A 27,843-nucleotide genomic window follows, 5' to 3' on the forward strand; every position below is an offset into this window, starting at 1 on the left:
CCCGATATTTTGGACAAAAAATATTGCGATCTGATGCCGAATGATGTCATTACAGTTCGCAATCAAAAAATAGATTACATTGAAATGTCCAGCAGTAATATTTTCCAGGTTGTATCGTCATAATTTGCTTTAGCGTTGTTTGCACAAATTTGGTATTGGATTGTCACAGATTGCACCCTATAGTAGTATCGAATGAGTACTGATACTACCACTTGGCATCAGGTATCGGCTTCGATCCTATATTATCGGACATTAACAGCTTGCGGTGAGGTCAAACCTACGACCCCCGGCCACACCGTTTAAACCTTACCTCAGCTCAGTTGTTTTTCTGGCCTGCCATGCGTGTTTTTTGTCGACTGATTCGGCTAATTTGTCGGAGGCCTCCGGCTACTTACAATCGGCATTTAGAGTTTACACTGCCACACAACGTTGATAAACAATCAATCGTTTGTGTTTAACATTGCTTGTTCTTTATTCTTCAACATTTCATGCCGAAAACAGGAAACACGTGGATTACCCCAAAATCGCACTTCGCAAGCTTTCACAACTCATGGGACTGACAACGTTTATTCAAAGCGGATACATTATGTGATAGGCAACAACATAGCACCGGCGCTTTAAACAGATTTATAATGATGCAAGACCTGAAGGAACTAGGGACTTCTGATACTTGACATTTTGTTCCGATAGCGAAATTTGATATTTTTGATGAAAATTTTTAACAAAAAGCATATTTACTTTTGATTGTTACATTGTTATATTTTACTTTTAAGATATAAACGCTGGTTGGTCCACAATTACAGACAAAATTACGCACGTTAATTGATTATCGGGCCGGTACCCAAACTGCCACTTGGCATCGGGTATGGACTCCTTATAACTTGCACTCGAGCCCAGTGGATCCTCAAAGCTTCGAAAACGAGGGCAACGCTTCTTTCACGAGCGAGCACGCTTCTAAGGCGCATCCCCAATGCACACAAAAACCCCACCCTCCATGTCCGTAATTATGAACGACCGGGAACTTGTTCGCGCCCGTTCGGATCCGCGAACCCGGATTCGGATCGTTTCGCAACCATTCGAGCTCGAGCCGAGCGCCTCCGAGCCGGCCCGGGCGAATTCCGACGCCGACTTTGAGTATTTTCTTGCCTTTTACCGCGGGAATCATGGCTTCGCAACGCCGCAGAATGGACGCTGTGTCTTTGGGGTCAACTTGAGGGTCATCCCGCCCCTCTTGGTAAACCCCGCCGAGAGCTACGTTGGTCGTTCGCGGGCAAACCACTGTTTCTCCGGCGGTAACAATGTAATCTTCTTGCAACGAGGTGCCGATGTTAATGTACTGGCCTGGAAGGGAGTTTGAAAAGCGGTTATCATCTTAAACTGGCGTGTTTAGGGCAATTTGGCGGATTTTAACTGTTCACAAACCAGTATTTCTTTAAGCTTGAATTACACATTTTATTTCAAAATTTGGTGAGAATTGCAGTATTTGTTGGGTAATGTTAAGTAAACTAGATCGGTGATGCAATAACCTGCTTTCAGTAGAATATTTCGCGTTATTTTTTCAAGCTTAAGGCAGCCGCAGCATTTTTTTTGCTGCAAGGTCTGATTAGAAACATTTCCAAAATTAGATGACTAATTAAATGCCATGCTTGTCGTGTGGCACTCTTTAGGAAAATAAAAATGTGGCTGGAAAGTGCTGGAAATGTTCTTTTAATGCCTGAACGTTAAAACTATTAAAAACGTCAAATGCCCGAAATGACAATTATTGCACCGACTTTATACATATACTGGTAAAATGGCATTTGCTTGAAATACCGATGTTGGGGGCGTAGGTAAAAAATAAATTCTTTACACACTTGATAAGAAAGGTGGGATGTCACATCCAGAGATATATAAAACGGCCATATTTTTTTTATTCCTATAGCAATGCCCGTATTTTGTTCTGATATTGATACTATTTACAGAAAAGTATAAAATATAAACTAAGTATACGCTTGTTCATATTTGATACCGAATGGCCCATTTCCATGTCCACGCAAAATTGATTGAATTGAAAACATTGGACATTATTTTTTTTTCAGATAATTAAATCAAATCGTGCCTTCGCGTTCAGGAGATATCTTTAGGTAGAAAATCGCTGCTTGAATCGTAAACTATGGCTGAAATACCCAATCAATGGTATCGCATCGGTGCTGAAAACGGTTCACTATCACTTATGATCAGGTATCGGCTCTGATCATATATTTTTGACATTCTTAAACATGAATTGTAAAATTGGTTTCCTGGCAAAAAAACAATTAACATACCAACGTTTCGACCAGCTATTTGAGCAATCTTCTTCAGGGCAATATGATTGCCAGTTGCCACTATAGGCGAAGTCTGGTATATATTTTTTTTTCGCCTAATATAGTTACAGTTATATTGCCCTGAAGAAGCTTGTCTAAATAGGTGGACGAAACGTTAGTACTTTTATTAAAAAAATCCGAAAGAACAATTTTACAATTGAAACAATGCCAGGCAGCAACAGTATATTCATTCTTAAACATATCCCTAAATCCAGTGCCTACCCTACCTCGAAAAGGGATCAATTTTGGGTCGTTCGCCAACTTTCGCGCGCCCATGCCGGAACAGTTGATTATGACGTCACAGTCGTCGTTGACGAGCTCTTCCAAGCTTTTCACTTCGCGAGCGACGAAGCTCACTCGATTTTTGCCTTCGCTGAAAAAGCGATTGTTGTAGTTAGACACTAGTATGTTATAAGGCGTTAATAAGAAATTTGCGATAAAATAACATTTAGATTCGTGGTGTCACTTGTACCTCAAGGCATAGAGTAAAAAAAGTAAATGGCGCCAAGCCAAACAGGTTTAACATATTTCAAAATTGTAAAAACTAAATAATTTAGACAAAAAATGTAAAAAAAATAAGTTTTGCATTTCGCCGGCCTTTTCTGAGAAAAAAAGCTCCCAAAAATCCCTGATTTCGTAAAAACAAGTTTTCCAGAAAGCGTGTGAACCCACCGCGCATTTTTCACTTGGTCACAGTTCATTCACCTGGTCAAAACGCCTTCCAGTTGGTTCATAAGCCAGGGAAGGTAAAGGGCGCTGTCGAGTACCGCCGTCGAGTTCACAAAACCCACGAGCTTGCTTTCCGGTTTCGCCAAAGGAAATAGCTCATCTGGGGCACGATCTCGTGTCAGGTGTTCGAACCGCTCCATTTGCCGCTGGGTGGCGGGACGCATTTCGTTAAAGCGGCGTTCTGTTATTGGGACTTAAGAATCCAACAAAGTGACTTTACATATAGTTTAATACCACATCTCTGCTGCGTTAATTAAAGTAAAAGTAAATATGATCCTGTTAAGATTCGTGCTAAAATTTCGTTACCCCAAATTCACCAGGACACTGGAGACGAGCATGCGAAAAAATGTGCACCCAGCAGGTGTTATGTCCGACAGCCGCTATATACTACATAACTAGAAACTATATAAGCAAGAAAGCACAGTAGGAAAAACACTAATATTATATTTAATTTTCTATTTGCCTTAAGAGTACTCAAACGAGAAAAATAATTATATAAAAATTATAAAGACATCCTGGACCGCACAAATGGTCGGCCGCATGTGGCCCGGGTGTTTGGTACCTTTGTTTAGCCCTATTTAATTAACAGAGACTATTTTTAACAAAAAATCCGAATACCAGAGAAATAAATTAGAAGTGAACAAAAAACAAGGTTCGCCAAGGATTCGAACAAGTTGTTCTAAAAGGACTTCAGGCCTAGTGAGGTAATTTGTAAAATATCTCAGTATAAGTCATTTTGAATAAATAATAAGTCAAGTCCCGTCAATTCAAATCAAAAGCAAGTCAAGTCTTTGTAATAAAATTAACCGTTAAACTTTAACAATCGGTAAACTCGTCCGATTATGAGCAAGAACCTTTAAAAAACAACAAAGACGCGAAATATAGTAAGGTCATATTTTTACCTGCACAAATTGAGATAAATAACCCGATTTATGAAAACACTTTATTCCAACCGGTCATTTGCCCAAAAAGAATGTCATTTGCCCAAAAAGAATTGAGTCAAGTCAAGGCAAGTCCTTTATACGATAAAAAAGTCATTTTGCTCCAAAAAACTGAAGTCGAGTCAAGTCATTTTGCCCAAAACGATTAAATCAAGTCAAGTCAAGTCATTAACTTAAGACAATCATTGACTTAAGTCATTACAAAACACTAAAGTTAACTCACTCTGTTCGTTGAGATCGGCTTCGTCTTTGACCTTGAAGAGGCTAATCAAGTCCCGCGACCGGATACCAGCGCTTTCCGCAACGCTCGGGTGCATTCGAGCGTAGCGATCCCACGTGGTGCGCCACCACGTGACAGCCTTGGCACTCACGGTCGGGTTGGAACTCCTGGCTAGACTCAAAATGCCGAAACCGTGAAAACTGTGCGAAACAAAGTTTTTGCTTTTTATTAGCTTCGGTCCTATTCTAATATGGATGTTATTTTCCGAATTTTAGTTGTTTGATAAATCCATGCTAGTAATTTTTATTCCATACAGATATCCGGATACTTTTAGAAATATTACCTTTAGTTTAATTCAGCTCTTACAAAAAACTCAAAAGCTTAAACGTGTATTGTTGAAGATTTACGAAATAACTGGCGTTCAGTCTTTGGATGTTTAACATAATTTGTTCCAGATCAAATAATTAAGTCCAGTAGGTCCGCTAAGAGTAACCAATGTTTGCTTACGGCACTGGTCAGTCAGGCGAGGGGTTTTCGATCACCGAAGCGAATTGCACTTGCATTGGCGAGCGGGCGAGTGCAAAATCCCAACCCTGCGTCTATATGCATACGTTCTACTTAAAAAACGAACTGCTTGTCAACGGAAACGAGCAGACATACCTTGTCAACCCGTCGCCTTCGGGGTGAAAAGCCTTTGCGATGACCGTGACGTCACAATGGGGAAATTCCTCGGTGAGGGCGAGGGCTGTTGAGAGACCGATAACCCCTCCCCCAACAATCGTGACTTTGAACGTCATTTGCCGGTGCTTTTGTACTTACATCCAGAAGTGATTGTAGATTTCAACACTACGTTTAACAGTTCAATAAAATCGGGTTGATACAGTTAAAGCGTTCTTTTGGTATAGCATTTAAAAAAACATTGGTGTGTGCAGGCATTTTACTGTCTAATACTTTTCAGTGCAGACCTGGGTAAACTATAGGGCCAGCGGGCCAAATTTAATCTGGCCCTCAGCCTACTTTTTATAAAATGTTTATGTCAAAATAAGTCTTTACGTTTTGTTTCTTCTAAATTTATCAATATTTATGTGAATAAAGTACCCTTGTAAGACATCCTCACCTATTTCTGCTATAACCAGCCTGTCACAACACAAATAAATTATAGCTTTCTTTAAAACAAAAAAAACATACTTTCTATTACTTGTATTTCTGAACCCCTTTTTCGACCCGGCCCGTAATACTCTGTAAAGCAAGAGTTCGACATCTTTATATTATCAATTTTGTATTGGATAGTGTACATTAACGTGTCACATATTTGTATTATCGTATTTATAATACAAATAGGTTCTATTTCAAACTATCAAAATAACCGCTTAACAGGCAGGTAACAATACTTGACGCACAAATTTGAAGCTAGACCATTTTGCACTTTAAAGACGAAATAACCAATAAAACTTCTATAAAAAGTCCAGCTCGAAAACTGTTAAATAAAATAGTTTTACCAATCACAAATTGTGCAACTCGTTTGCTAATCGACCTCGGCTTACAGAGTTAGCTAGCAGCTGTCCTCTTTTACAGCAATGAATTTGTTTTCATAGCACCAGCCATACGGTTGTATACTGTACTGCAAAAAACCCATGCTCAGCATAGGCTGTGTCACGTATTTCGTAAGGCAAATATTTGCGAACCCAGCCGAAAAACAAACAAATCTACAGCAGCAAATAGGCGCCCTGATTACAATTGCACCATCGCTAAATTCGTGTACACTGCAGACATACATGCATGCAGACAGGCTGGCTGACTGGCTGTTGCGAATGGTGCAATTAAGTGCATGGAAGGCAAGTAATTAAAAGACCACGTTTCGCGTTTAAGCGCGGCAGAAGCAAACAAATGTGTCATGTGTCAAGCACATCGCTGCTGCAATTGTAATGAGAAATACTCCCGTCGTAATTCAAATTTAAACGCAGGAGTGTGTATAAAAGCTATTTTTTACCTGTTTGTACAAATAAATTTAAAAATATTGAAGTATACACACTTTTGGTTTTAATGAAATATCAGACTCTTTGATTTGTGATTCGATTGCTTCGAAAACCCGTTTGGTGAAAAACAAAACGTAACGACTATATATTCTTTTGACTTTCTATTAACCTCGAGGTTAAACATGGTTTATTAGATTAGAGCGTATTTCCTGAATTGTTTTCCGTCCTAATGGTTTGTTTTTCATTATTTTTATGTTTTTAATGTATGACAGAACAAATTCAATGTATACAGATGTAGATGTATGACCCGCTAAAACACTCACGTAAGACTTGTTTCAGCTGGCGGACTTCATTTTATAAAACTTTGCCTGGATCCCATCAATTATTTCAACAAGAAATGATGTATTATGGTACAATAAATACTAAAGCATTCATATACACCATATATATAGTTAACTATATAATGTGTGCTGTGATGGTTGGTGAGTACGACCCAAGAAGGGCTTGATCACGAAATATGCACATTGCGTATAATGAACCTTTGAGCTGCTGAAAACATGCTATTGACCCATTTCAAATGAGGTTCTACATAAGTACATGATGCAGCAGGCAATGGTGCAGTGTCGTCCCAACTATAGCCTATGTTTATGTATAGATGCAGTCGGTCGAGTGGCGGTCCAGGTTTGGCCAGAGGTCGTGAGTTCGAATCTCACCGCAGGCTATAGTTGTTTTACAAGCCTGTTCTTGCTTGCACAATAATCCTGATTAGTCCTACTGATTTGCTTTCCATCTGGTGTACTTCAAGATAAATCTTCAAGTTGCGGCATATTTGGATTAATTGTAATTGTACTTTTGCTCAAAAGTAATTCTTGTTTCCTTTCGTTAATAATAATAAAGGTTGTAAAATTCGATACAAAATGTTATATTCTTCCCGCGATCGCCAGGCCTTACAGCCGTACGGCCCTTTATGAAATAAGCTTGTTAAGCGTGTTCTGCATAAGCTTTGTTGCACTGAATGTGTGATATTGGAAATCGCCTTGACCTTTGCAAAAACAAATGTCGGTCTCAAATCCATGTAGGCGAATGGTCTAGCAATGCTAGAGTTAAGGTCAGACACTTATTTCTAGATGTTGAAAAAATATCTAATTACTGTCTTCAGTACATCTTAAAACCTTTGCAGGCAAAATTAGGATATATGTGTTTTTTGTTTTGTTTTTTTACATCATTAAAAAGTGTTCAACCTTTACACTAAAATGAGACCTGTTGTGTAGACAAGATTTTAAGCTATTTTTGGTCATTAGAAAAAGGCAAGAAAGACGTTGCCCAGGTAACGTTAATCAGTGAGTGTTTCAAAGAACGTAGAAATGTCATAATTGACCCTAGTTTAAGAAACACCACTATAGTAACGGTATAACACCCCTTGAATTGCTTCATTGATCTCGAAGGTTCCGGGGATCCCACTATAAGAATCGCTGTTATAAGCTTTTACAGTCGTAATTTTTTTTGTCAGGCACCTATATTTTCTCAAAAGTTTGTTAAATCACGCATTGCGTTACTCCTATGTTGCTGTGTTTAGTTCCTGACCTGCATGTCGACTTCGAGTTCTTCCACCGACAAGCTCTCCTTCGACGTCGGCCTCAGCGGCGACGTCACAGGTACGTCATCATTACGTCACGATTTTCGTTAACCAGTTGTTGTCAACTTTTATTGGTTCTAGCGCCCCGCTTACCAAGATTTGTTTGGCTATGACGTCTGTTATAATTTGTTTAGTTCGATAGTGAGAAAAACAAATAAACAAAAATTAATAATTTACGCGTTATCGTCTGGCGTAACTTGCGTACAATTAAACGTAAATCTCTGAAATTGAAAAGATATTGCCAATTGTCATAGTCGTGTAAAGACCTTTTCAGTCCAAAATGTGTATCAGCATGTATTTTTAAATTGCTATGCTATAAGCAACAACGGCCTTTCCAAACAATTTTAACAGTAAAAGTCATATGAAGTCACCGCGAGAGCCATAACTAGCTCACGAGACATACGTTTCCCATCCCTGATTTACACTCTGTTGCCTTCCGTAGGCGAAAGCTCTTGGTGGACGGTCCATCCAACATCCAAGCAGAGATCTGAGGGCGAAAAAGTTCGTGTCGGTGACGATCTCATCTTGATCAGCATATCGTCCGAACGTTACCTGGTAGGATAATTTTTTGGTGCCCTACATTTAATGCTCTGTGTTCCATCTGACAGAAAAACAGAATGAGAAAAGGCAAATCCGTCAACAAGGACTATTCATATTGTTAAAAGTTTTAATTAAACTAATTTTGAAAGCAAGTCTTTAACAGACTAACCGAATTAGTTGATCGATGAAGGATTTTCTTGTAAGGCCAGGCTTGAAACATCTATGTTGCGGTGAGATTCGAACTCACGACCTCTGATCTACGCAGGCTCAGAGGGGATTTGGAATCTTAGTTTATAATCGAAAACGTAATGATTTTTTTAAATATAAAAGACTAATAAAAAACGCTTTGTTATCCCCTTATTATACTAGACTTGTACGTAAGACCGAAAACAGCAGATTTTATAAGTGTACTTGTATTATGCCGTCATCTCCAACAAACTTTATTCTCCCTGGTCCATACAAACCAACGAACAAACTTAAGGGTTTCGCGTTACGAAAAGTTGAAAAAATCCTGTGTTAAAGATACCCCTTTTGCTAGACGAACTTTGCATTACAGCACCTTCCTATTGGAGACGGAATGAAGGACGCTGTCCAGGCTTCCTTCCAGCAAACCATGTGGAACGTGGGACCGGTGGCCAGTGGTGGCGCCAAAGCGCAAGGTTTTTTAACGGGTGGGGACGCGCTTCGCATGTTCCACGGGCATATGGACGACTGTCTGGCGATTCCGAGCGGCGAAGACAAGCAGCAGTTCATGATGAGGTTAGGTTTCCCACTATAGGAATAAGCAGTCACTTTATGCCAGGGCTGCGGAGTCGGTGAAGTCACGAGTCCGGATATGGCTTTTTTACCCATTTACGTAACCAATATCATTCCACTTCTGTTTTAAACTTAATTTTACAGTTTGCTGCCTTATCAGTATCAAAATTTCGTACTGTGCATGCACACGTTGGACTTGGGATTCGGGTAGTTTTAAGTGATCTTATTCGAGTCCCTAGTCCTGTCTATTATATTATTTGACTATTGCCGTGTCGTGACATGTAGTATTAATGATTTGTAATTGCGAAATTGAATGTGTTAAAAAAGAAATCTCCTTGCCCTTAGGAGTAAATATCGACAATATGTACAAATAGAAGCAAATATTCGTTTATGGCTGATGTTCATTAAGACCGAAAAGTCTTAACAATATTTTATAATTATATAGATTTGTAGAATATTGCCGTAAATATTTTTTATATTCTCTCTCTGCACTAGTGTTTTTTTTTAAACCATCGGTCATCACCAATATTCTGGTGTTTTTAACGAAATTAAGCGCCCTTATAACCTACAGCTTGAAGACTCTACTGAAAAACTGGTATCCAAAAATTAAATCTGCGATTTTTTTCTTTCAAATATAAAACATTTGTTTTAATTTGAGTAACATTTTTGACACTATAATCATAGCATTCTAAACCTTGCTTAAATTTTATTATGTTTCTCTTAAAGGTCGATTACATACGAGGGTGGCAACGCGGGATCGCACGCCCGATCGTTGTGGAGGCTTGAGCTGGTCAACATCAAGTGGTCGGGGACACACGTGGGATGGGGTCAGCCGTTCAGGCTTCGGCACATCACCTCAGGTACCAGCTATCACTTTAATTATGTTTTAGTTTTGATTGGTTATATCATATATTTTTAAGCTGGAGATTGCCACCCTGCAGCAGGCTTGGACAACTAGATTTATTTTTGTTTTTTTTAAATTAGATTGGAATTAAAATTAAAGCATTTCATTTTTTTCCAAATTAGATTAGAATTAGATGTAGATGATTTTAGTTTTTTCAACTTAGATTGCAGTTAAAATTATCAAATCCTTAAAAACATGAACTTAAACTAGAATTTGTACTAGAATTGTGTTTAATTATTAGCAATCAAATAAGTTTAAATCCCAATTTATTCTTATAATAATGTGAGTGGTAAATATTTGTGTGCTATTTTTTCATACGTTTTAGCATAGCCAATGCTGTTCAGTCTGTTAAAGTCGCGTACAAGTCGTTCCGACCAATGCGTATTAATTTATGTTTGTTGCCACTGAAAGACAAGAAATGCCGAAAGACAAAATAGTCTTTGGTAAAATGTGAACTAGATTAGAACTAGAATTAGGGTACACAAGAACTTTCAGAAATTCCACATTTGCTCTAATTGATTGAATTAGAAAACTAGAATTATCTATATTGTCAAAGTCTGCCCAGCATAGTATGCAAGATCGATTACTAATAAGGTTTTAGTCGAATTTCTAAAATTGTTTTATACTGTACTACACGGCTAAGAAGCAATTTTTGGTAAACTTTGTATACAAGTGCACTGGAAGCTGTAAAGGGGGCTAACCGAAATCAGTCGACCAATCAAGGATTTTTGCATCTCGAATAACGTCCTGAAAAAATCTATAAAATTTGGCTATTGAAAACTTTCTATAAAGGTTTACAGAACTCCTAGCGATAAGAAAAACAGATAGACAACGTAAATTTTCCATAAAGCTATTTCCAATCTTGAATGCCATACCGTAATCGATACTAATATACTTGGCTACACTATGCACGGATCTGTAATGGACCTTGTTAAGTTGCAAAGCCCAAAAGGTCAAATATAGATCGACATAATCTTGATTAAGACGTTTCGACGAACAAGCTCGTTTTGAAACGTCTTAATCAGAATAAAGTCGATCTATGCTCAACCTTTTGGTTTTTGCAACTTTTTATCAAGTTTCCAATTTGTTTCAGGCTTCTATCTGTGCATGGTTGAAGACAGAAGCCTCATGTTGATGTCTGGAGATTCGTCCAACTTCAGCATGTCGGCTTTTTGCTGGCAACCTTCAAAGGTAGTGTGCCTCGTTAAAAATTATCACATCAGTTCAATGAAATTATTTTGCACTGCGTTTGCCAACATGAGCATGATGCTTAAAACCAGTTAGCACTATTAGTACTGTTAGCAAATTCGAGTTAAAATTGACAAGATTCCGCAAAGTCGTAAAAATTTGTCAACAGTTTAAATTCGACATATGTATATCTGTTTAGCACCAAGCGGTGCTTACTGATCGGTAACATGGCGTCGTCTTTACAAGTTAATTTTGCTGCATACTTCCATTACATTATTGTGCCTTTTTAGGCTAACTATTCACTTCAGTTTTAAATTAATGAAAGCTATTGACAAAACGTCTGAAAATTAGGAAATATGTCGATATTTTAATTTTGGTAGATGGACCTGACTTGTCTTAAGTCTTTCAAACAAATGACTTGACCTGGACTTTAAGTCATAGAGCAGTGATTCCCAAACTTTTTTTCTCGCGTACCGTTTTCAGCTTTTGCACAGTGTTCATGTACCACCTCAGACCAGGTTAGAAATACATTGATTTAAATAGCTTATTGTTCTTTGAAGTACTGCATTAGTGTCTTGGCGTCTTCAACCACATCATTTTCAGCACAAATCAGTAATTTTTTCGGGTTTAAGCAAAACTTAAAAAAATACTTATAACAACTATAAAAATGTCAAAGAAAACAAGACAATGGTTATTTTAGAAAAAATTGTGATGTAAAATTAATTGGAAAAAATTAACAAAAACCTAGGTATTCAAATAGGAAATGGATTAATTGCAAATCACAAGCAAAGAAATACAACAAATCCTGCTAAAACCGTTTGTCCAAATCAGAGAGGCCTGGGTGGTTAATTGGTAAACGATTTACCGCTTACATATTAAACCAGCTGGCAATTGGCGTTTTATTATTTTGAACAAGATAAGTGTTACGTCATAAACGTGCGAAACCTCAAGTTAAAGGCAACTAAAACGCAACATGGCAAATTACCCAATCTGAAAGTTTTAAAAGTTGAGAGTTTTTGCAAATTTATACGTATGCTGAAGTTAGTGGCGTACCACCTGAAAGACTCTCGCGTACCACAGTTTGGGAACCACTGTCATAGAGTAAAGTTACTTGGGTTTAAATTAATTTTTTAATGTTTTAATATAAAATTAAGCTATTTATCTCAAGTTTTGCACGTAAAACGATTAGAATGCTACGCGTTGTTTTTTTGTAGTCGAGTTATTGCTCATAATTGAACGAGTTTACAAATTTTAATAGTTTATCGTTTTATAATAATATTGGTTGTTTGATTTGAAGATGATTTGCTCTTACGATGAATAGACTGGCACTTGACTTTCTATTTTTGGAAAATACTTGACTTGGACTTTAGTAATTTCAAAATGATTCGTTTACAACACTGATCAAACCTGACGCAATGTCTAAGTGTGTCTACACTTCGCACTGTACCTTCAGTAGATACCTTACTTTTGTTTGTAGGACAAGGTTGAGCCAATCAACGAGCAGGAAATTGACGGGATGGGCAACGCTGAGATAAAATACGGCGACTCGGTTTGTTACTTGCAGCACATCGCAACTGGGATGTGGATCACCTATCAGGTTAGCAGAAATACATGGATTTAGATTGCAAAATATTCAATATGACATTAGCTACCTGGAATGTTCGATACTTGGTATTTCGGGAAAAAAATTACCGCGATCCGATCAAAAACCAAGTTGCGCCATAACTTTGTTCAAATAAACAGAAGTGATCAAATTGAAAAGTGCAAGAATATTTGTAAAGTTGTAAGTACGAAATTTTCTTTTTGCGGTTGTAAATCGTTTTCTTAGATCCTTATCAGATGCTGTTTAAGTCTATATATACGTTTCTCTATATACGTTGGGTTGCAACACAAGACAGTAAAGAAAAAAAAATTGCTATCTTATAAGCACTGATACTACTCTAGTATCGGACAAGTACGATAGTATCACTTGGCATCGGGTATCGGTTCCAGTCCGATATTATCGGCATTTGTAGCTAAAATGTGAAACTAGCTTGCTCAAGCTTAAACGTTTGATCGTTTTTTTGGATAGGGTGCCCGAAACCAATTAGGGATTTTCGTGTGTGCAAGGTCAGGCTGATAAAAAATAGCTTGTTGTGAGATTCGAATTCATGACCTCTGACAGACCGGGAACGCAAGAGACCCAAACCTAACTGATTGACAGTTAGTGTCCAAAATGCTCCCGGTGTACTGTTAATTATTTTTGATCAATCGTCTTCCAAAGGTCCAGGTCACAGTTGTTGTGCACGTATGAATGTTTCAGTAATATGTTCAATTACCTTTACTTTGATGTTGTAGTGGATTAACTGTTTTGTGCTTTTAAGGCAACAGATTCTAAGCCCGGTAGACCAGGATGCAAAGACAGAAAGGTAATTTGTTTGTGTTTTGTTTGATTAGGCCTCGTACACGTCTAGTTTATTCCAAATTGCAATAAAGTTTCTGCAAGACATTTATTTAATCATTAAATCTTGCTGACATTCATCATAAAATCTTGCCAACAAGTCATCTTGATTATCAAGTTTTTAATATTATAGCATTTAAAAGGCATCACCCAGTTTTTTTAACAGCATTTTGCCAAGCAATAAAATAATAATACTTACACTCTTAAAAACCCTAACCACCTAATTTAACAAAATTTAGATCGTAAAGTCCCACTTTCGCGATGCAAAACAAATTTAAATTACCCGATTAAATCTCTTTTCTATTATATTTTGTCAAGTAAAATCACGTAATTCACCACAGCGCCTTTCCGCGTTGATTTCAATCTTCGCAGAACTAACCTCGGTTTAATTCCTTCGCGAAGGCGATCGCCCACCATGAAGGTCATATGGACGACGGCTTGACCTTGTCACGTGCCAGGGCGGGGGAGTCCCGGACCGCTACGATCATCCGACGAACCGGCCACATCTTTTCCAGCTTTGTGTTGTGAGTTCGACCACTTTCTTTTTTTTTTACTTTTACCAAGTCTTAATTCCAGTCAAGTGGATATCTCAATGGTGTTGAATGAAAGATGTCGTTAAAATATTTCCCCTTTACTTATTGCACGAAACATATTTTCTTGAAGCGCAATTTTTTTAAGTCATTGTAAAATTTTAAGCTTCAAAAAATTCTCACGTGCGCGATTAAGGCTTACATATTTTACAAGCAATGCAGCAAGCCTTTGGCGTATGGTTGTTTTTCGACTCGCTTTTCTCTTAGCCTGTAAGCAAAAACAGCTGTGACGTCATATAGAGAGCAGTAGTGGTGACGTTTGTGCAAGTATGGCCATAAAGCACGCAACTGATGACGTAATGAGGGCGAGAAGTGACGTCATTTCAATTGGCAGATGAAGATCGGCAGTCGCAGCAGATTGTGTACAGTGCTAGCATGTTTGTTCTGTTTATGACGTAACAGTTACGAGTAAGGATGTTCGATAAATGTCGGATTTTATTAATTTTCTTTTGCATTTGTTCAACCGAAAAATGCAGGTTTCTTAAGTCTGCTTTTTGTATGACAATTTATGACGTCATCTCCAAAAATGTCATGCCAACCCTTGTCCACACAGACCAAAGAGAGTTGTAGGGGGTTCGCGTTAAAAAAGTTTCATAACCCTTGGACTAGTCGTATGTGTACCACAAACTAAAACCACTGTTGAAGCCACTTTTCCTTTTCCAAAAACCTCAAAAACCCAATTTCATTTCTTTTCTTGCAGAGCCCTCGAGTCGCACCACAACAAGAAGTTCACCAGACCGACGCAGCCCAAACTGGACGAGGTGGAACAATGCCTGGAGGACCTGATCGAGTACTTTCAGGAGGTGGAAGGGAGCATTGAGGATGAAGAGGAGAAGGAGGAGACGAACGACCACGAGGAGCGGCAGAACAAGGCGCAGCAGTTGCTCAACAGGTAAAACGTTATGAGGTTGCAAGGTACAGCTAGGCACTATAAGGTATACTGCTGCCCGGCTGCTAACTTTTAAAGCATTTATTTCGATCTGAACGACTGCTATTATAATACAGCCAAATACGCAGTGATATTCAGTACAGCATAAGATCAAAATCGTCTGAATAAGACCTAAATTCATCGGAATAAGGCCTAAATGCATCGCAATAAATCCTAAATGTATCGGAAAAAGGCCTAAAAAAGGCCTAAACCTTTTAGGTCTTATTCCGACGGAATTAGGAGTTATTTATTCCTATTTAGACGGTACTAATACCATTTGGTATTAGTCCTATTTTGGCCTTGTTCCAAAGTGTGTTTTATTATGACGTTGGCGTTGTTCTTATCTCGGTCTTATGGATGGTTGGAGTCCAATTAAACATGTGTGTTGCATCATCGGTGGGGACACCTTCTAAACCACTGTAACAGCTAAATATTGTTGTGGTTTAAGTGATTGAAGCAGTACACAGAAATGTACTATCAAACTTGGTTTACCAGGTTAAAACGGCCATTAAACAATAATTAAGCATGTCGATCGCGCTGTGAAGAATCACGTTTCTCCTAATATCACTGCAAGAAAACTATCATTGTAATTTGTCGTTTGGGACCCTTTAAGAACGGCTGCAGAAAAGGGGATTTTTAGTGTAATTGCATGACGAACTCGAGTCCTCGTTTTCTTATTGCTAAGTCTTCTTGCTAACAATTTTCTATCGAGCCTCTATACTAGTCTATACCATTTCCACAAGCCTGGTTTCATGGTACTGAACTCTGTTATTTAATTAGAACTAGGTTTTGAACTAGTAACTGAACGTTCACAAAAGTCTGACACCAAGCCTTCAAAAAGCATCTTATCCAGTCGCCATGATACACTATTACCCTAAACCGGAGGTCACCAAACTTTGGCCCGCCAGCCAGATCCGGCCAACAGAGTTGACAAAATTCAGGCCTTACAGTTATCCAGCCCGCCATTGACAGGTCTTACAGTTATCCGACTCTTTATGAAAACGTTATTTTATGAAAAAGTTTAAAGTTTCCTCGTTATGAAAGAACCCTTTTCTAAACGCTTAATATCCGACTGCGGGCCAGTAGGCAGTTTGAATTGCATTATTGTAATTGAAGGGCTTAGAAAGCATGTAGCAAGACTTTATAGCGCAGGGGTTCTTAAATTTTGTTTTACCGCGGACACCTAGAAAATATTTTTGCTCCGCCTGAACCAAGGAAAGCAGAATTTTTTAAAGATGACGCCATAAATTAACGTCAGAATACAAAAAAGACTTTAGAAAGTGCTTTTTCCGGTCCCAAAAGTGTGAAACTGAAACAAAATTTAAAACATGCGATGCAAAAACATTTTATTTTCAATCAAACTATTTTCTTTAAAAACTTATTCATTTTTAAATACACACTAATACTATATTCAGGCTTTATTGGACCCCCTAAAACTAGTTCACGAACCCCCAAAAGGTCCATGGACCCCCAATTTCAGCGTATCTACATTGCTTCGAACAGACAAGACCTATTCCAAGAGGAAGGCGCCATCGCCCTTATACTTCAGTGCATTGACAAGCTAAGCGCATACGGGGACGCGGTTGCCTTCGCCGGGGATTTCGGCTCCGAAGCTGGCTCCATGTGGGCACCGCTGCTGAACAACATGTACGTGCTACTGGCCGCCACCGTTCGCGGAAGCCGCTCAAACTGCGCCAAGTTTGCCCGTCACCTTGACTGGCTGGTACAGCAGCTGGACGGCCACCACGCCACCGAAGGTAATATAAGCTGCGTGACTGTTTGTCCTTGTTGAACACCGGGAGTAAGTCGATCAATTAAGGATTTTCATGCAAGCAAGTTCAGGCCAAAAAATAACTAGCCTGTGGTGAGGTTCGGACTCACGATCTCAGTCATCTTTTCTTTAAATGCTTGTTTTTTGCCTGGAATTTAATTGTTTGTTTTTTTTGGTTAAGTTTCAGTAAGTTTAAAATAAATTCTCTCGCCAGGATCAGAATCACTAATATTTACTTCCAGTTTTCTGAGGAGAGATATATTTCATCAAAAAATGGCATTATAGGTCTCTTAATTCGCTCAACGAATGGAACCTATATTTGAACGAACCTTGTACTTGTTAAACGAAACTTGTTAAACGTAAAATATAAACATTTTATTAATTTAAACGTAGAATGAACATCGAAGCCCACACAGAAAAAGGTATTGTGTATGCCATTTGATATTCATTCTACGCCAAACTACAACCTCGCGCCAATGCACTCCGTTTTTTATTGATGTTAATGCAATATAACCATGAATGTCCGAACAAAAGGTATCTCTATTCGTTTCGATAGTCTAACTACAACCTCGAGCCATTATACTCGATTTGTTATTTATGTTTATGTAATTGGTCGTTCTAGGTTTTGGCAACGCTGGAAATTCTGCTGATTCAAAAACAAGTGTTCATAGTATATTCTACGCCATGGGCCAAATGTCTCCGTTGTCCCCGAATTTATAAACTTGTTTCGATTCGAATCAGGCTTTTTTTAGAGAAGCTCAGTCCGTATGCTGAGATTATACATCCTTTGCTAATGCAAATCGATGGCTCTCAAAATTTTTGATGTTGCAAGAACATTTTGTTGTCGTAGGTATCTTGGAAGTGCTTAACGCCGTGCTGCTGGATTGCCAAGAGTCGTTAAATCTGATGAAGGAAGAACACATAAGATCTATCGTGTCACTGCTCGAGAAGCAAGGACGCAACTCAAAGGTGACACTATTTTACTGCTATTTCAATTATTGGCAATTTCTTTGGTTTTTGAACTATATCATTCGGCCTATAGAAAGTCACACTTGTAAAATCTACCAATCTTTTCAAATGGCCGTGTTTGTCCATTTCTAAATAGGGTAAACATGTGGTACTATATATTAAAGCAAATTGTATTGTCTTCTCGACAAGCTTTCGCACAACTGTGCTTCAACAGGTCAAAGTAGAACTCCAGATTTTTCTGCGACAGAAGTAGGTATCAGTTTGAACGTTTCGAATAACTCTTTATTCATTTTTAACATCTAGCAGTTTTGATTCTGGAATCCGGGTTAATAAAGTTCTATGTAGACGTTCGTCGCGATTTTTTAAATCTTCTTAACTAAGAGCGTTTTTTTTTGTCAATTTCAGGTTCTCGAGGTGCTGTGTTCTCTGTGTGTTTGCAACGGGATCGCTGTTCGTCCCAACCAGAACCTGATCTGCGAGACTCTGCTTCCGAAGAGGGACATTCTGCTGCAGACCGGCTTGGTCGACTCTATAACAAAGTAAGTTTTAATGTAAAGCGAAAATTTACTGGATCCCTATAACGCCTTAACCACGTCGCCTTGTTGAATTTTGAGTTTAGTTTGTCAAAGTAAAATTTTAGTAATCCTTTTTTAAAACAATAGGTCAGCAAACGTGTCCAACTAGCAACAGTGTTCTTTTAATATAAATTCGGCCTTACAACACGTTAGGAAACTAAATGAACATATATATGTAGTTGGATACATAACACGGCGCGAAATCACGTTTTTCTATTGATAGTCCAAAAGTAAATTTTGAAAGTAATAGTCGGAAAGAAAATATGGTAACTTGCATGCGTAATTAAGGTTTCAGTAGACTTTTTAACCCCCTCCAGTTTGATAGAAAATCGTAAATTAAAGCGTTTGCCCTTAAATTACGTGTTTACTATATTATTAACGTTTTTGAACGTACGCTTGATAGCTCAGTGAAGTGATCCCAAGATCCTGCAGTAGCGAGTTCGAAACTCACTCAAGCACCTTACGATGATTTATTTCTTTGTAGACCTCCATTAGGATCCTAAAAACTCAAATTAGCGACTTTTGGATAATTGTTCATATTGAATTTGTGGCAATATACGTAAGGCTTATGTTCTAAGAAACTGAATAGCCTTTCAAAGACTTAAAGTTGTATCGCGCAAAGTTGTTTTTTTAATAATAATTTTAAAACAAATCAGTAAAAAGTGCCATGGACACCAAAAAGAGATAAAAAGTTGTTTAAATTTTTAACATCGCTTACTTAACACAAATTGAAGCTGCGTAAAAAATAACTTTAAATACTTTTCAATGTCCAAATTAATTCAAAGAAATTAACAGTCTTTTAACACTGTGGCAACCCTGTATATATTTTGTACTTTTCAGTTATGTTTAATAATGGTTAATAATTACCTACAGGATACACATTGTGTATTTTACGTTTGAGTTGCGTTTGAATAATTAATAATAATTACTTCACAGCATTCAGCCGAACATTTTCATGGGCGTGAGCGAGGCTTGTGCTCAGTACAAGAAGTGGTACTACGAGTTACTCGTCGAGCGAGTAGACAACGACGAGTTCTCGCGATCTCCCCACCTGCGAGTAGGCTGGGCCAACTCGGCGGGCTACTCTCCCTACCCGGTTGGAGGGGATTATTTTGGTGAGGCTGGGGTGGGTGATGACACCTACTCGTTCGCCTTTGACGGAATCAGCTTATGGACAAGTAAGTTGTTTGTTTGATAATGAATTGTACTGATTAAGTGTCTGTGTGGAGCCAGGGACACTAAAGTACAAAAACAACTCTCAAAGTCGCTGAAGTTAAAGTTAAAAGAAACGATTTTCACTACTTTCTTGAGCTTTTGCGTATGTCGATTGTTTGGCCACCCACATTTAGCTTTTTGTTCATTATGTCTGGTATTTACCTTGTTCTTTGCAACACCCCCAAAAAAGAAATCCATTGGTGTCAGGTCAGGTGAACTTAGGTACACTATGCACGGATCTGTAATTTAGCTTGGTAATGAATTGCAAAGCCAAAAAGGTCCAGTTGATCGACATGATCTTAATTAAGGCGTTTCGATACAAACTTGTATCCTTTTCAATTAATTTGTCTGAGAAGTAATTCAATTATAACTTATAAAAGGTGGGACGCAACGTTGACACCTTATCAACACCGCTGGAACCGTTTCTAAATAATGTTTCAACTATATAGAAACTCAGACTGATAACAATTGCATCCCACCTTTCATAAGCCACGCTTGAATAACTTCTTAGTCACATCCACTTAAGATAATGCAAGCTAATATCAAAACGTCCTGATCAAGTTCATGTCCATCTACTCCACTTTTGGCTTTGCAATTCGTTATATTAAGCTACATCACAGATCCGTGCATAGTGCCTAAGTTGTTTGTAATGCCTAAGTTTGTTTGTAAGGTTTTTCAGTTTTTCTTTCAAGCTTGTATAATGTATATCCTCCAGAGAATTGATTTTAATTGAACGCTGTAAATTGAGTTAAACTTCTATGCTGTAAATTAAGTTAAACTTTTACGCTGATTTATAAATAAAATGAGTGGATGCGATCCGACACTAAAGTCCTTATCATTGTGCGGGAATTTTTAACATAAATATAACATAAAGGCTTCTCCAAGTGTATTCATATCTTAATTCGAATACTTTGGAGCATAATTGTTGGGAAAGTTGTAGCAAGACGTAATAAGAATTTTATCCAAATTCTCATCCAAAAAGTAGGTCGAATTTCGAACGGTTTCGAAACATGATGCTAAAAATGAATAAAGAGTTATAAAACGTCCAAAATGATACCTTGATCCCATATCTCGCTTTTACCAGACCACAAGGCGTGTCCGGTCGGTTCCAATGGCCGGCACATTCTGGCACCCCAGGACATCGTCAGCTGCTGTATCGACCTCAGTGGACCCAGCATATCGTTCCGCATCAATGGTCAGCCGGTCCAGGGAATGTTCGAGAACTTCAACTTGAACGGACTCTTCTTCCCGGTTGTCAGCTTTTCTGCTGGAGTCAGGTTGGTGTTTTAATTCCATAGATTTGTTATGTTAAGAAGTAGTTGTGTCCAATAATATCGGATCGGAGCCGATACCCTATGGAAAGTGGTGGTATCGGTACTCGTCCGATATTAGGTTTGTATCGGTGCCGATCCGATACTTAATTTATACAGGATTTGCAATCCAAGGCAGCGATTTCTATGAAAGATAAATATTAAAAATATTACGTTAACAACTGGAGGTAGCTAAAGTTATTGCTCGTTAAATGTAAAAAAAATCGAGACAGACTGCGTATTTGTCATTGCGCCAAAAACATCTGTATTTGTATTACTATCATTTCTTAACATGATTGTTACGAATAAAATTGCACGCCGCCATGGCTTCTTTCCAAACTATTTCTTAAAAATTCGAACCACGTAATAACACTTTTATTTGGCACTTTAATCGAGGCTTATTTGACCGCTTTTAGCCTATTGCGTGTAGTGCTTTTAACCCAATTTGCGTACCATGAAATTTGTCAACTTAACAAATTCTTTTTTTTGTGCTTTTATATTCTGTGTTTTAAATACGAACAAAATAAAGGGCCTTACCCAAATCACAATTTTAGCCTCGAAATATTTTAGGGCTCTCCTGAAAATAGAAAAAAATTATACACGGCTTCCTTAACTAAAAAGGTTCCCGACCCCTGAATTAAACAATCACTTATTAATTATAAGATGAAAATAAACATAAAATGGTTTTAATAAGGTTAGATTGACTTAGATTGTTTCTGAGCTATAGTTCCAAAATTTAAATAAATTTCAGAATCAATACGAAGGCATGGATCACATCAATCAAATTTGCATTACAATGCGATTTATGCTAATATCTAATGTTTTGTTCCCTCGCAGGGTTCGTTTTCTTCTTGGCGGCCCCCACGGGGAATTCCGGTTCTTGCCCCCTGTTGGTTACGCCCCCGCGTACGAGGCCCTCCTGCCTGGCCGCCGCCTGGTGCTAACCCCCTGCAAGTCGTATGGTCAGCTGGCCAGGGGTCATCTGCTGGGGCCGGTCGCCCTGAGTGACCAGACGGTGTTCGTTCCAGACGCGGTCAATACTCAAAACGTAAGTGCTGCTCCTGTTATTGCTGGGATAGAACGGTTCTTCTTTAACTTTAAAGAAAAAAAATCGCTGCCCACTTTCTTTAAAACAAATTTAATATCCTAACGCAGGGTTAACGTAAGTTTTCTCACAAAGGTACAGATAACTGCAAGGCCTGACCATCGCGGGCCGGTCAAGTGTTAGGATTAAAGATTTTGGGCTGGATATAAACTTTATCGCTATACTAAAAAATATAAATAACTGTGCAATAAAAACTGTGGTGAGTCTAATAAATTGTGGTACAGTTTTAAATTTTTCTCTTTTTTTGGTAGAATTAACCCCGCGAGCCGAATCTGGCCCGCGGGCCGTAGTTTCGTGACCCCTGAGTCTAAATACGTGATATGGCGTTATATTATTACAAAAATCACTTTTCTAAAAACACTTTCGTACTCTTTTTATTCATATTACGAAAAAAATAAAATCTATACTGTGAAATATTTTCAAACTATTAATGTGCAATATTGTTGCCTTTTGAAATGTTTCAATTTTACTTGATTTGCATCTGTTTAATACCAGGTTATTCTCACCCACAACTTGCAAGCAGTGGTTCCGAAGTTAGCGGAAGGTATTCATGAGCTTTGGGCGATGACTCGCATACAAGGCGGTTGGTCGTACGGAACAGTAAGATCCATTCGTTAAATAATGTTATGTGTTTTACTCTGTGTTTTTAACGTTAATACTTTTCTAAGTAAGCACGTATACATACCCGCTGGATAAACTAATGGGTATGTCTGATTTTTCGAATAAAAAACTTTTAAAAATTACAGGCTACATCCACACGGCTTATTTGTCATGGAAAAATACTTATTTTAGACAAATTGCTTATTTGAAAGGTTTTTGTTATTTATGGCTATAACAGCAAGATGTTGTTATTCTAATGCAGTGGTTCTTAAACTGGGGGACGCGAGAAATTGACAAACTCTGTCTCAATTATGACTAAACATTAGGTCCAAGTGATATTTTCCTGCTACTAATCCTCGAATTAAACATTTGGTATCCAAAAAAAAAGAGTTCCATTCTTCGCATCAATGCAACTTACCCGAAAATAAATTGCTGTTCTGCTTTTTTTATTTTTATTTTGAATCACGGTGGGGCGCGAGTTTTGTTAAAATTGTAAAAGGGGGGGCGTGTCTCAAAAAGTTTAAGAACCACTGTTCCAATGCAATATTTCTAAGAAACACCTAAACTTATTTTATTGAAGCCCCTAAAGACTTGTAGCGTCAGCTTGTTGCACAAAGTGCACAGAGTTATATGTTACTTTTGAGCTTAAATAAGTATTAGTTTGAAGCATCCCACCCGTGTACCGTATAACATGTGATTAGTAATATTCGGTTAATAAACAGCAAACCAATAATGTACGGGAAAACATACAACAAAAGCTGACGCCTGATAACTGAATAGGATAAATTGCAGAACAAGCATGTTCTCATATATAAATCAGCAACATTTAGTCTTAATAAAAGTAAAGGATGATTAAATGCAATTAAAGGGCGTAAAGTTAACATTTGTCAACTCGTTCTCAGGGTCTATATCCGCAAAACGTTTTCCCAGGGATTTATTTTTACGTTAAACCTCCAAAATAAAAACTTAATAAAACACGGTAAACAAACTTTCGCACAAAAATCTTGTTCTACAACTCGCACCGTTTCCAACTTCTCAACTCCTCTAACCCGCTACTCATCAACTCACGAATTCGTCAACTTTCCAACCCGCCAACTGAGTAATTCTCTAACTATCCACTCTATGACCCACCAACTCGCTAACTGTACAGCCCACCCACCCTCCTCGCAAACTTGCCAGCTCGTCAATCCTCTCGCGCAATAACTCGCCAACTCTCAAACTCGCTAACTTATTAACTCACTAAATCTCCAACTCGTTAACTCATCAACTCTCTGGCACACGAATTCGCTAAGTATACAACTCACCATATAACTTGCAAACTCATTAACCCTCTCTCCCATTAACTCGCCAACTTTCCAACACGCTTTGTAATTAACTCGCTAACTCAGGTTCGTGACGAGTCAAAAAAGCAGAACCACTGCTTGGTCGAGTTCACTCGCCTTCCCGAGCAAGAGCGGAACTTTAACCTCACGATGAGTTACGAGACGCTGAGGACGATCATAGCACTCGGATACCACGTCGGGATCGCAGATGAAGATGCAGAGTACAAACTCAAGAAGCTGAAGCTGCCCAGAAAGTGAGATTTTTTAACTCTTCTATTTTTTTTATGCACGGATCTGCAATGTAGCTTGATAGTGAATTACAAAGCCACCATCTTGATTAAAGACGTTTTGATACTTCAGTTAAATGTGATAAAAAATATTTTTTATCGAATAAAGTCCTTTGTCGGTATTCGGTATTTTAGAACGAAAAGCTCAATCTGCTTTGGAAACCAAAATATTCTCAAATCTGCTTTTGGAAAACAAAATATTCTCAAATCTGCTTTTGGAAACCAAAATATTCTAAAAAACTGTGATTTGTGAAATAGGAATTTGTTGGTAAATTCAACTTTTTTTGCCCAAGTTAGCAACAGAGGGCTCAACGTGTAACGAAATTGAATTAGGTATGGTCAAATCTCAATTTACACAAGGGTATGATTTTATTTAACACATTACATTGTTCACTCATTAACTCAACAATGAACACAAATCTTTGCAGTTACATGATGGCAAGTGGCTACAAACCATCTCCCCTTGATCTCTCGCACGTGCGGCTCACACATCAGATGGAAGACCTCGTCGAAAAACTGGCCAACAACGCGCACAACGTTTGGGCCAGGGAGAGGGTCAAGCAGGGATGGACATACGGCCTGCATCTGGTCAGTATTGGGTGTTACGCGTTAGCGCCTTAAAAAGTGGCTGGGATTTGCTGATAATTGACAAAAACTAAAGTATAGCGTTGGTGAAACGGAGTTGATCAGAAATACTTGTTGTGTCTTTATGGCTAAATATTTTTTGTTCTTTTACCGCGTCAACGCGTCAATCAATCATTTAAATGACAAGTTTTGTAAACATGGCAAATAATCATTTTTGCCCTACATAAACATTCTGAATATACTAATTTTTTTTGCGAGTTGAACTGTCACATCAGTTTGTTATTATTAGCTTTTTTTTTACCTATTTTAAATATTTATGTCTTTCTGAAGAAATTCATGACTGTCTTAAGCAAAAACCAGGATCTGCCTCTAAACTAAAGTAAAATAAATATTGACCAACATTGAGGATTTCCCCTTTGAAGAACTCATTAAGATATCTTGCACTGTGCCACGTTGAATGAAATACAAATATGACATTGGACAAATACGGTTATAAGCTTGCACCGTTTCAGTTTTAAGCGTTACTTTCTTTAATATCCTATTGTTTTTGCAGGATGTCGGCAAAAAGCGAAATCCTCGTCTGGTTCCTTTTGCTTTGCTGGATGAGCTTGCCAAACAAAGTAACAGGTTTGTGCTTATTTTAACCATTTGCTTTTTATGGACTGCTATTGCCCTTTTAACGAACAGTATTAGTAGTAGTATCTTCTCAAAGTCACGCTCCTATATTTTTGTTTGCGGTCTAACAAAGGGTTACTGCAAAACTATAGCATTGCAAATATAAAAAAACATCATATGTTTAGTCCAAAAATGTCGCTAAAAGTGTATTTTCCTTTGGTAGAGCTTATAAAACACAAACAGATATAAAAACCTGATAAATTTTGAGTTCTCTTTTCTGTAGATCCCATAAAAATTGATTTTACGTTTGGAAAAGTGTTTTAAAATATTGATTTCAAAAGATCTGAACACGTCCGATTATACATTGCGAAAAATCTTACAAAAAACGGATCTGAATTTTAAAATACATTCCAAATGTCATGTCTAATGCAATTCGCAAAAAAAATCAAATGTAAATTCCGAAAAGTGTTTTTAAAAGCAAATAATTATTTTCAAAGATCCAATAAAATCTAAATTTAGATTGTGAAACATATCATAAAAACTAACTTCATTTTGAGATATCTTATACTGTGGTTCATGCAGAAATTCGATTCGCGAACTTGTGCGATCTCTCATCGGACACGGATATATGATTGAGCCGCCAGATGACCGCATGAAGAGACAAGACAGACGTGAGATGCTTGTTGCTATTTAGTTTGACCTCGATGGTATACCATTGCGCAATTTATAATGGATATACGTGGTAGAAATCACCATTGCTTGATGACATTGTTAGAATACTCTGCTAAAATAATTTGACCAACTGAGTAGAACGTTCAGTAAAAACATGATCTATGGAGATTTTAACAGAAAAATATGTACACTTATAATTAATTAAACTAAGACAACCCTTACTAAAGCCTCTTCTACCTTAACACTTCTCAAGGATTACTTAAAAACGCTATAATTACCGGAATTTATATGTATAGCAGTACAGAATATTTTAAAGATAGTTATATTCCAGGATTGCTTAGTTAAATTTTAGCAAACTATTTCGCCACGTTTGATGTTTTGACGATACACAATTATGGTGGACTTTCTAATCTAGTCAACTTATTGTTCTTCTCCAGATGCGAAAAATCAAGTTCAGTTTAACAAGATGCGGATCTACAGAGCGGAAAGAACGCACGCAGTACAGAGCAACAAGTGGTACTTCGAGTACACAGTAAGTGCGCTTTACTCAGTTTTCTTGCAAAATTTTAGAGATATTATAATCGTGCTTTGTTTTTTGTCACCCGTACATAATAAGTAACAGAGTTTTGTCAAAAATGGATATGCCCGAAAACTACGATATGTTAAATTTGTTGTACACAATCCTGTTTAGGGGTGTGCGAGAGTTTAGTTTTTCTGTTTCGATGGCAATTTATGTCACAAATAGTTAAATCTGAACGCGGCAAGACCATGTTAAAACCACTTGTATACAATGGGTTTCGAATTTTTTTTTGTACATTCTATTTTTTATGGTTCATTAAAATTTCTTTTTGTAGTCAATAATTACTTTAGTTTAGACATTGTTCATTGACAAAAAATGAACAAAATAGAAAAGGCTCAACCAAGCCCATACACAAGTTGGTATTATTTTGAACATTTCGAATAATTCTTTATCCATTTTCAATATAGACGAATGTTTATATATTTATCCAATTCATTAAATATAGATGGATTTTAATTTAACCAGTGATTCGAAACCCCTGTACAAGATATTGAAATTTTCATCGTAGACCTATGAACCACACGTATCCAAGTACATAAATTCCTAGTAGGAATATCGAAGACCATACAAAAGTAGTTATCATTTTGAACATGATCGAAGTTATTTGAAACGTTCAAAATGCTACCTACTTTTGTATGGGCTTTGATATTCGTACTACGACTTACTATACAACCTCCAACCATCATGCTCAATAAGGTAATTACAAACTTCCTTTTTACGAAAGGTCGACTCACCAGGAGACGTACGTGTTGGTTGGACTTGCCCTGACTGCTCTGCTTGCGTCGATCTTGGTACAGACGATCGTGCTTACGTATACGACGGCGTCAACGTAAGTAGCCCGACTGTAATTGCTCTTCCGATAAAAAATGATGCAGTTTATTGACCTGAAATAACGTTTTTCAGTTTTGGCATCACACAACGACAAATTTAGTTCAAAGTTAACGATTTACGTATGAAAAGTTACTATTATAAAAGAACATTTCTTTCTAACCGGCAAATGACTCTTGCCATAAAATAAAACCAACTAAAGCAGATGAACAGCGATGT

The 27,843-nt window shown here is 37.7% G+C and overlaps 2 protein-coding genes across 2 annotated transcripts in view; one reads left to right on the forward strand and one right to left on the reverse strand.

Moving 5' to 3' along the window:
* LOC146139367 (ryanodine receptor 2-like) overlaps positions 1-27,843 on the forward strand; it is a 118,091-nt gene that overhangs the window by 16,879 nt on the left and 73,369 nt on the right. The window contains 22 exon segments of the mRNA XM_083393001.1: positions 7,785-7,863; positions 8,287-8,399; positions 8,941-9,131; positions 9,825-10,000; positions 11,138-11,235; positions 12,710-12,829; positions 13,596-13,640; positions 14,075-14,196; positions 14,963-15,154; positions 16,694-16,947; positions 17,812-17,930; positions 18,336-18,469; positions 19,442-19,683; positions 20,805-20,997; positions 21,868-22,078; positions 22,631-22,735; positions 24,124-24,311; positions 24,773-24,932; positions 25,483-25,556; positions 26,127-26,215; positions 26,654-26,748; positions 27,521-27,625. Coding sequence (XP_083249127.1) covers positions 7,785-7,863; positions 8,287-8,399; positions 8,941-9,131; positions 9,825-10,000; positions 11,138-11,235; positions 12,710-12,829; positions 13,596-13,640; positions 14,075-14,196; positions 14,963-15,154; positions 16,694-16,947; positions 17,812-17,930; positions 18,336-18,469; positions 19,442-19,683; positions 20,805-20,997; positions 21,868-22,078; positions 22,631-22,735; positions 24,124-24,311; positions 24,773-24,932; positions 25,483-25,556; positions 26,127-26,215; positions 26,654-26,748; positions 27,521-27,625 — 3,105 coding nt within the window.
* LOC146139369 (D-aspartate oxidase-like) lies at positions 905-5,029 on the reverse strand. Its single transcript, XM_083391517.1, has 5 exons — positions 4,893-5,029; positions 4,236-4,432; positions 3,048-3,264; positions 2,570-2,715; positions 905-1,341 (listed from the first exon to the last, which is right to left on the reverse strand). The coding sequence occupies exons 1-5, from the start codon at positions 5,027-5,029 to the stop codon at positions 905-907; spliced, it is 1,134 nt and encodes a 377-aa protein (XP_083247643.1).

The sequence above is a fragment of the Ascidiella aspersa genome, chromosome 6 (genome assembly GCF_963924565.1).
Source record: "Ascidiella aspersa chromosome 6, kaAscAspe10.2, whole genome shotgun sequence".
NCBI classification, from domain to species: Eukaryota; Metazoa; Chordata; class Ascidiacea; order Phlebobranchia; family Ascidiidae; genus Ascidiella; species Ascidiella aspersa.

What these genes read in the sequence shown, in the direction of transcription:
- LOC146139369 (XM_083391517.1), bottom strand. Translation starts at nt 5,029, where the DNA reads ATGACGTTCAAAGTCACGATTGTTGGGGGAGGGGTTATCGGTCTCTCA. An exon ending in GAAGGCGACGGGTTGACAAG is followed by an intron (nt 4,433 to 4,892) that starts GTATGTCTGCTC and finishes TGTTTCGCACAG; the next exon opens with TTTTCACGGTTTCGGCATTT. An exon ending in AGCCGATCTCAACGAACAGA is followed by an intron (nt 3,265 to 4,235) that starts GTGAGTTAACTT and finishes TGGATTCTTAAG; the next exon opens with TCCCAATAACAGAACGCCGC.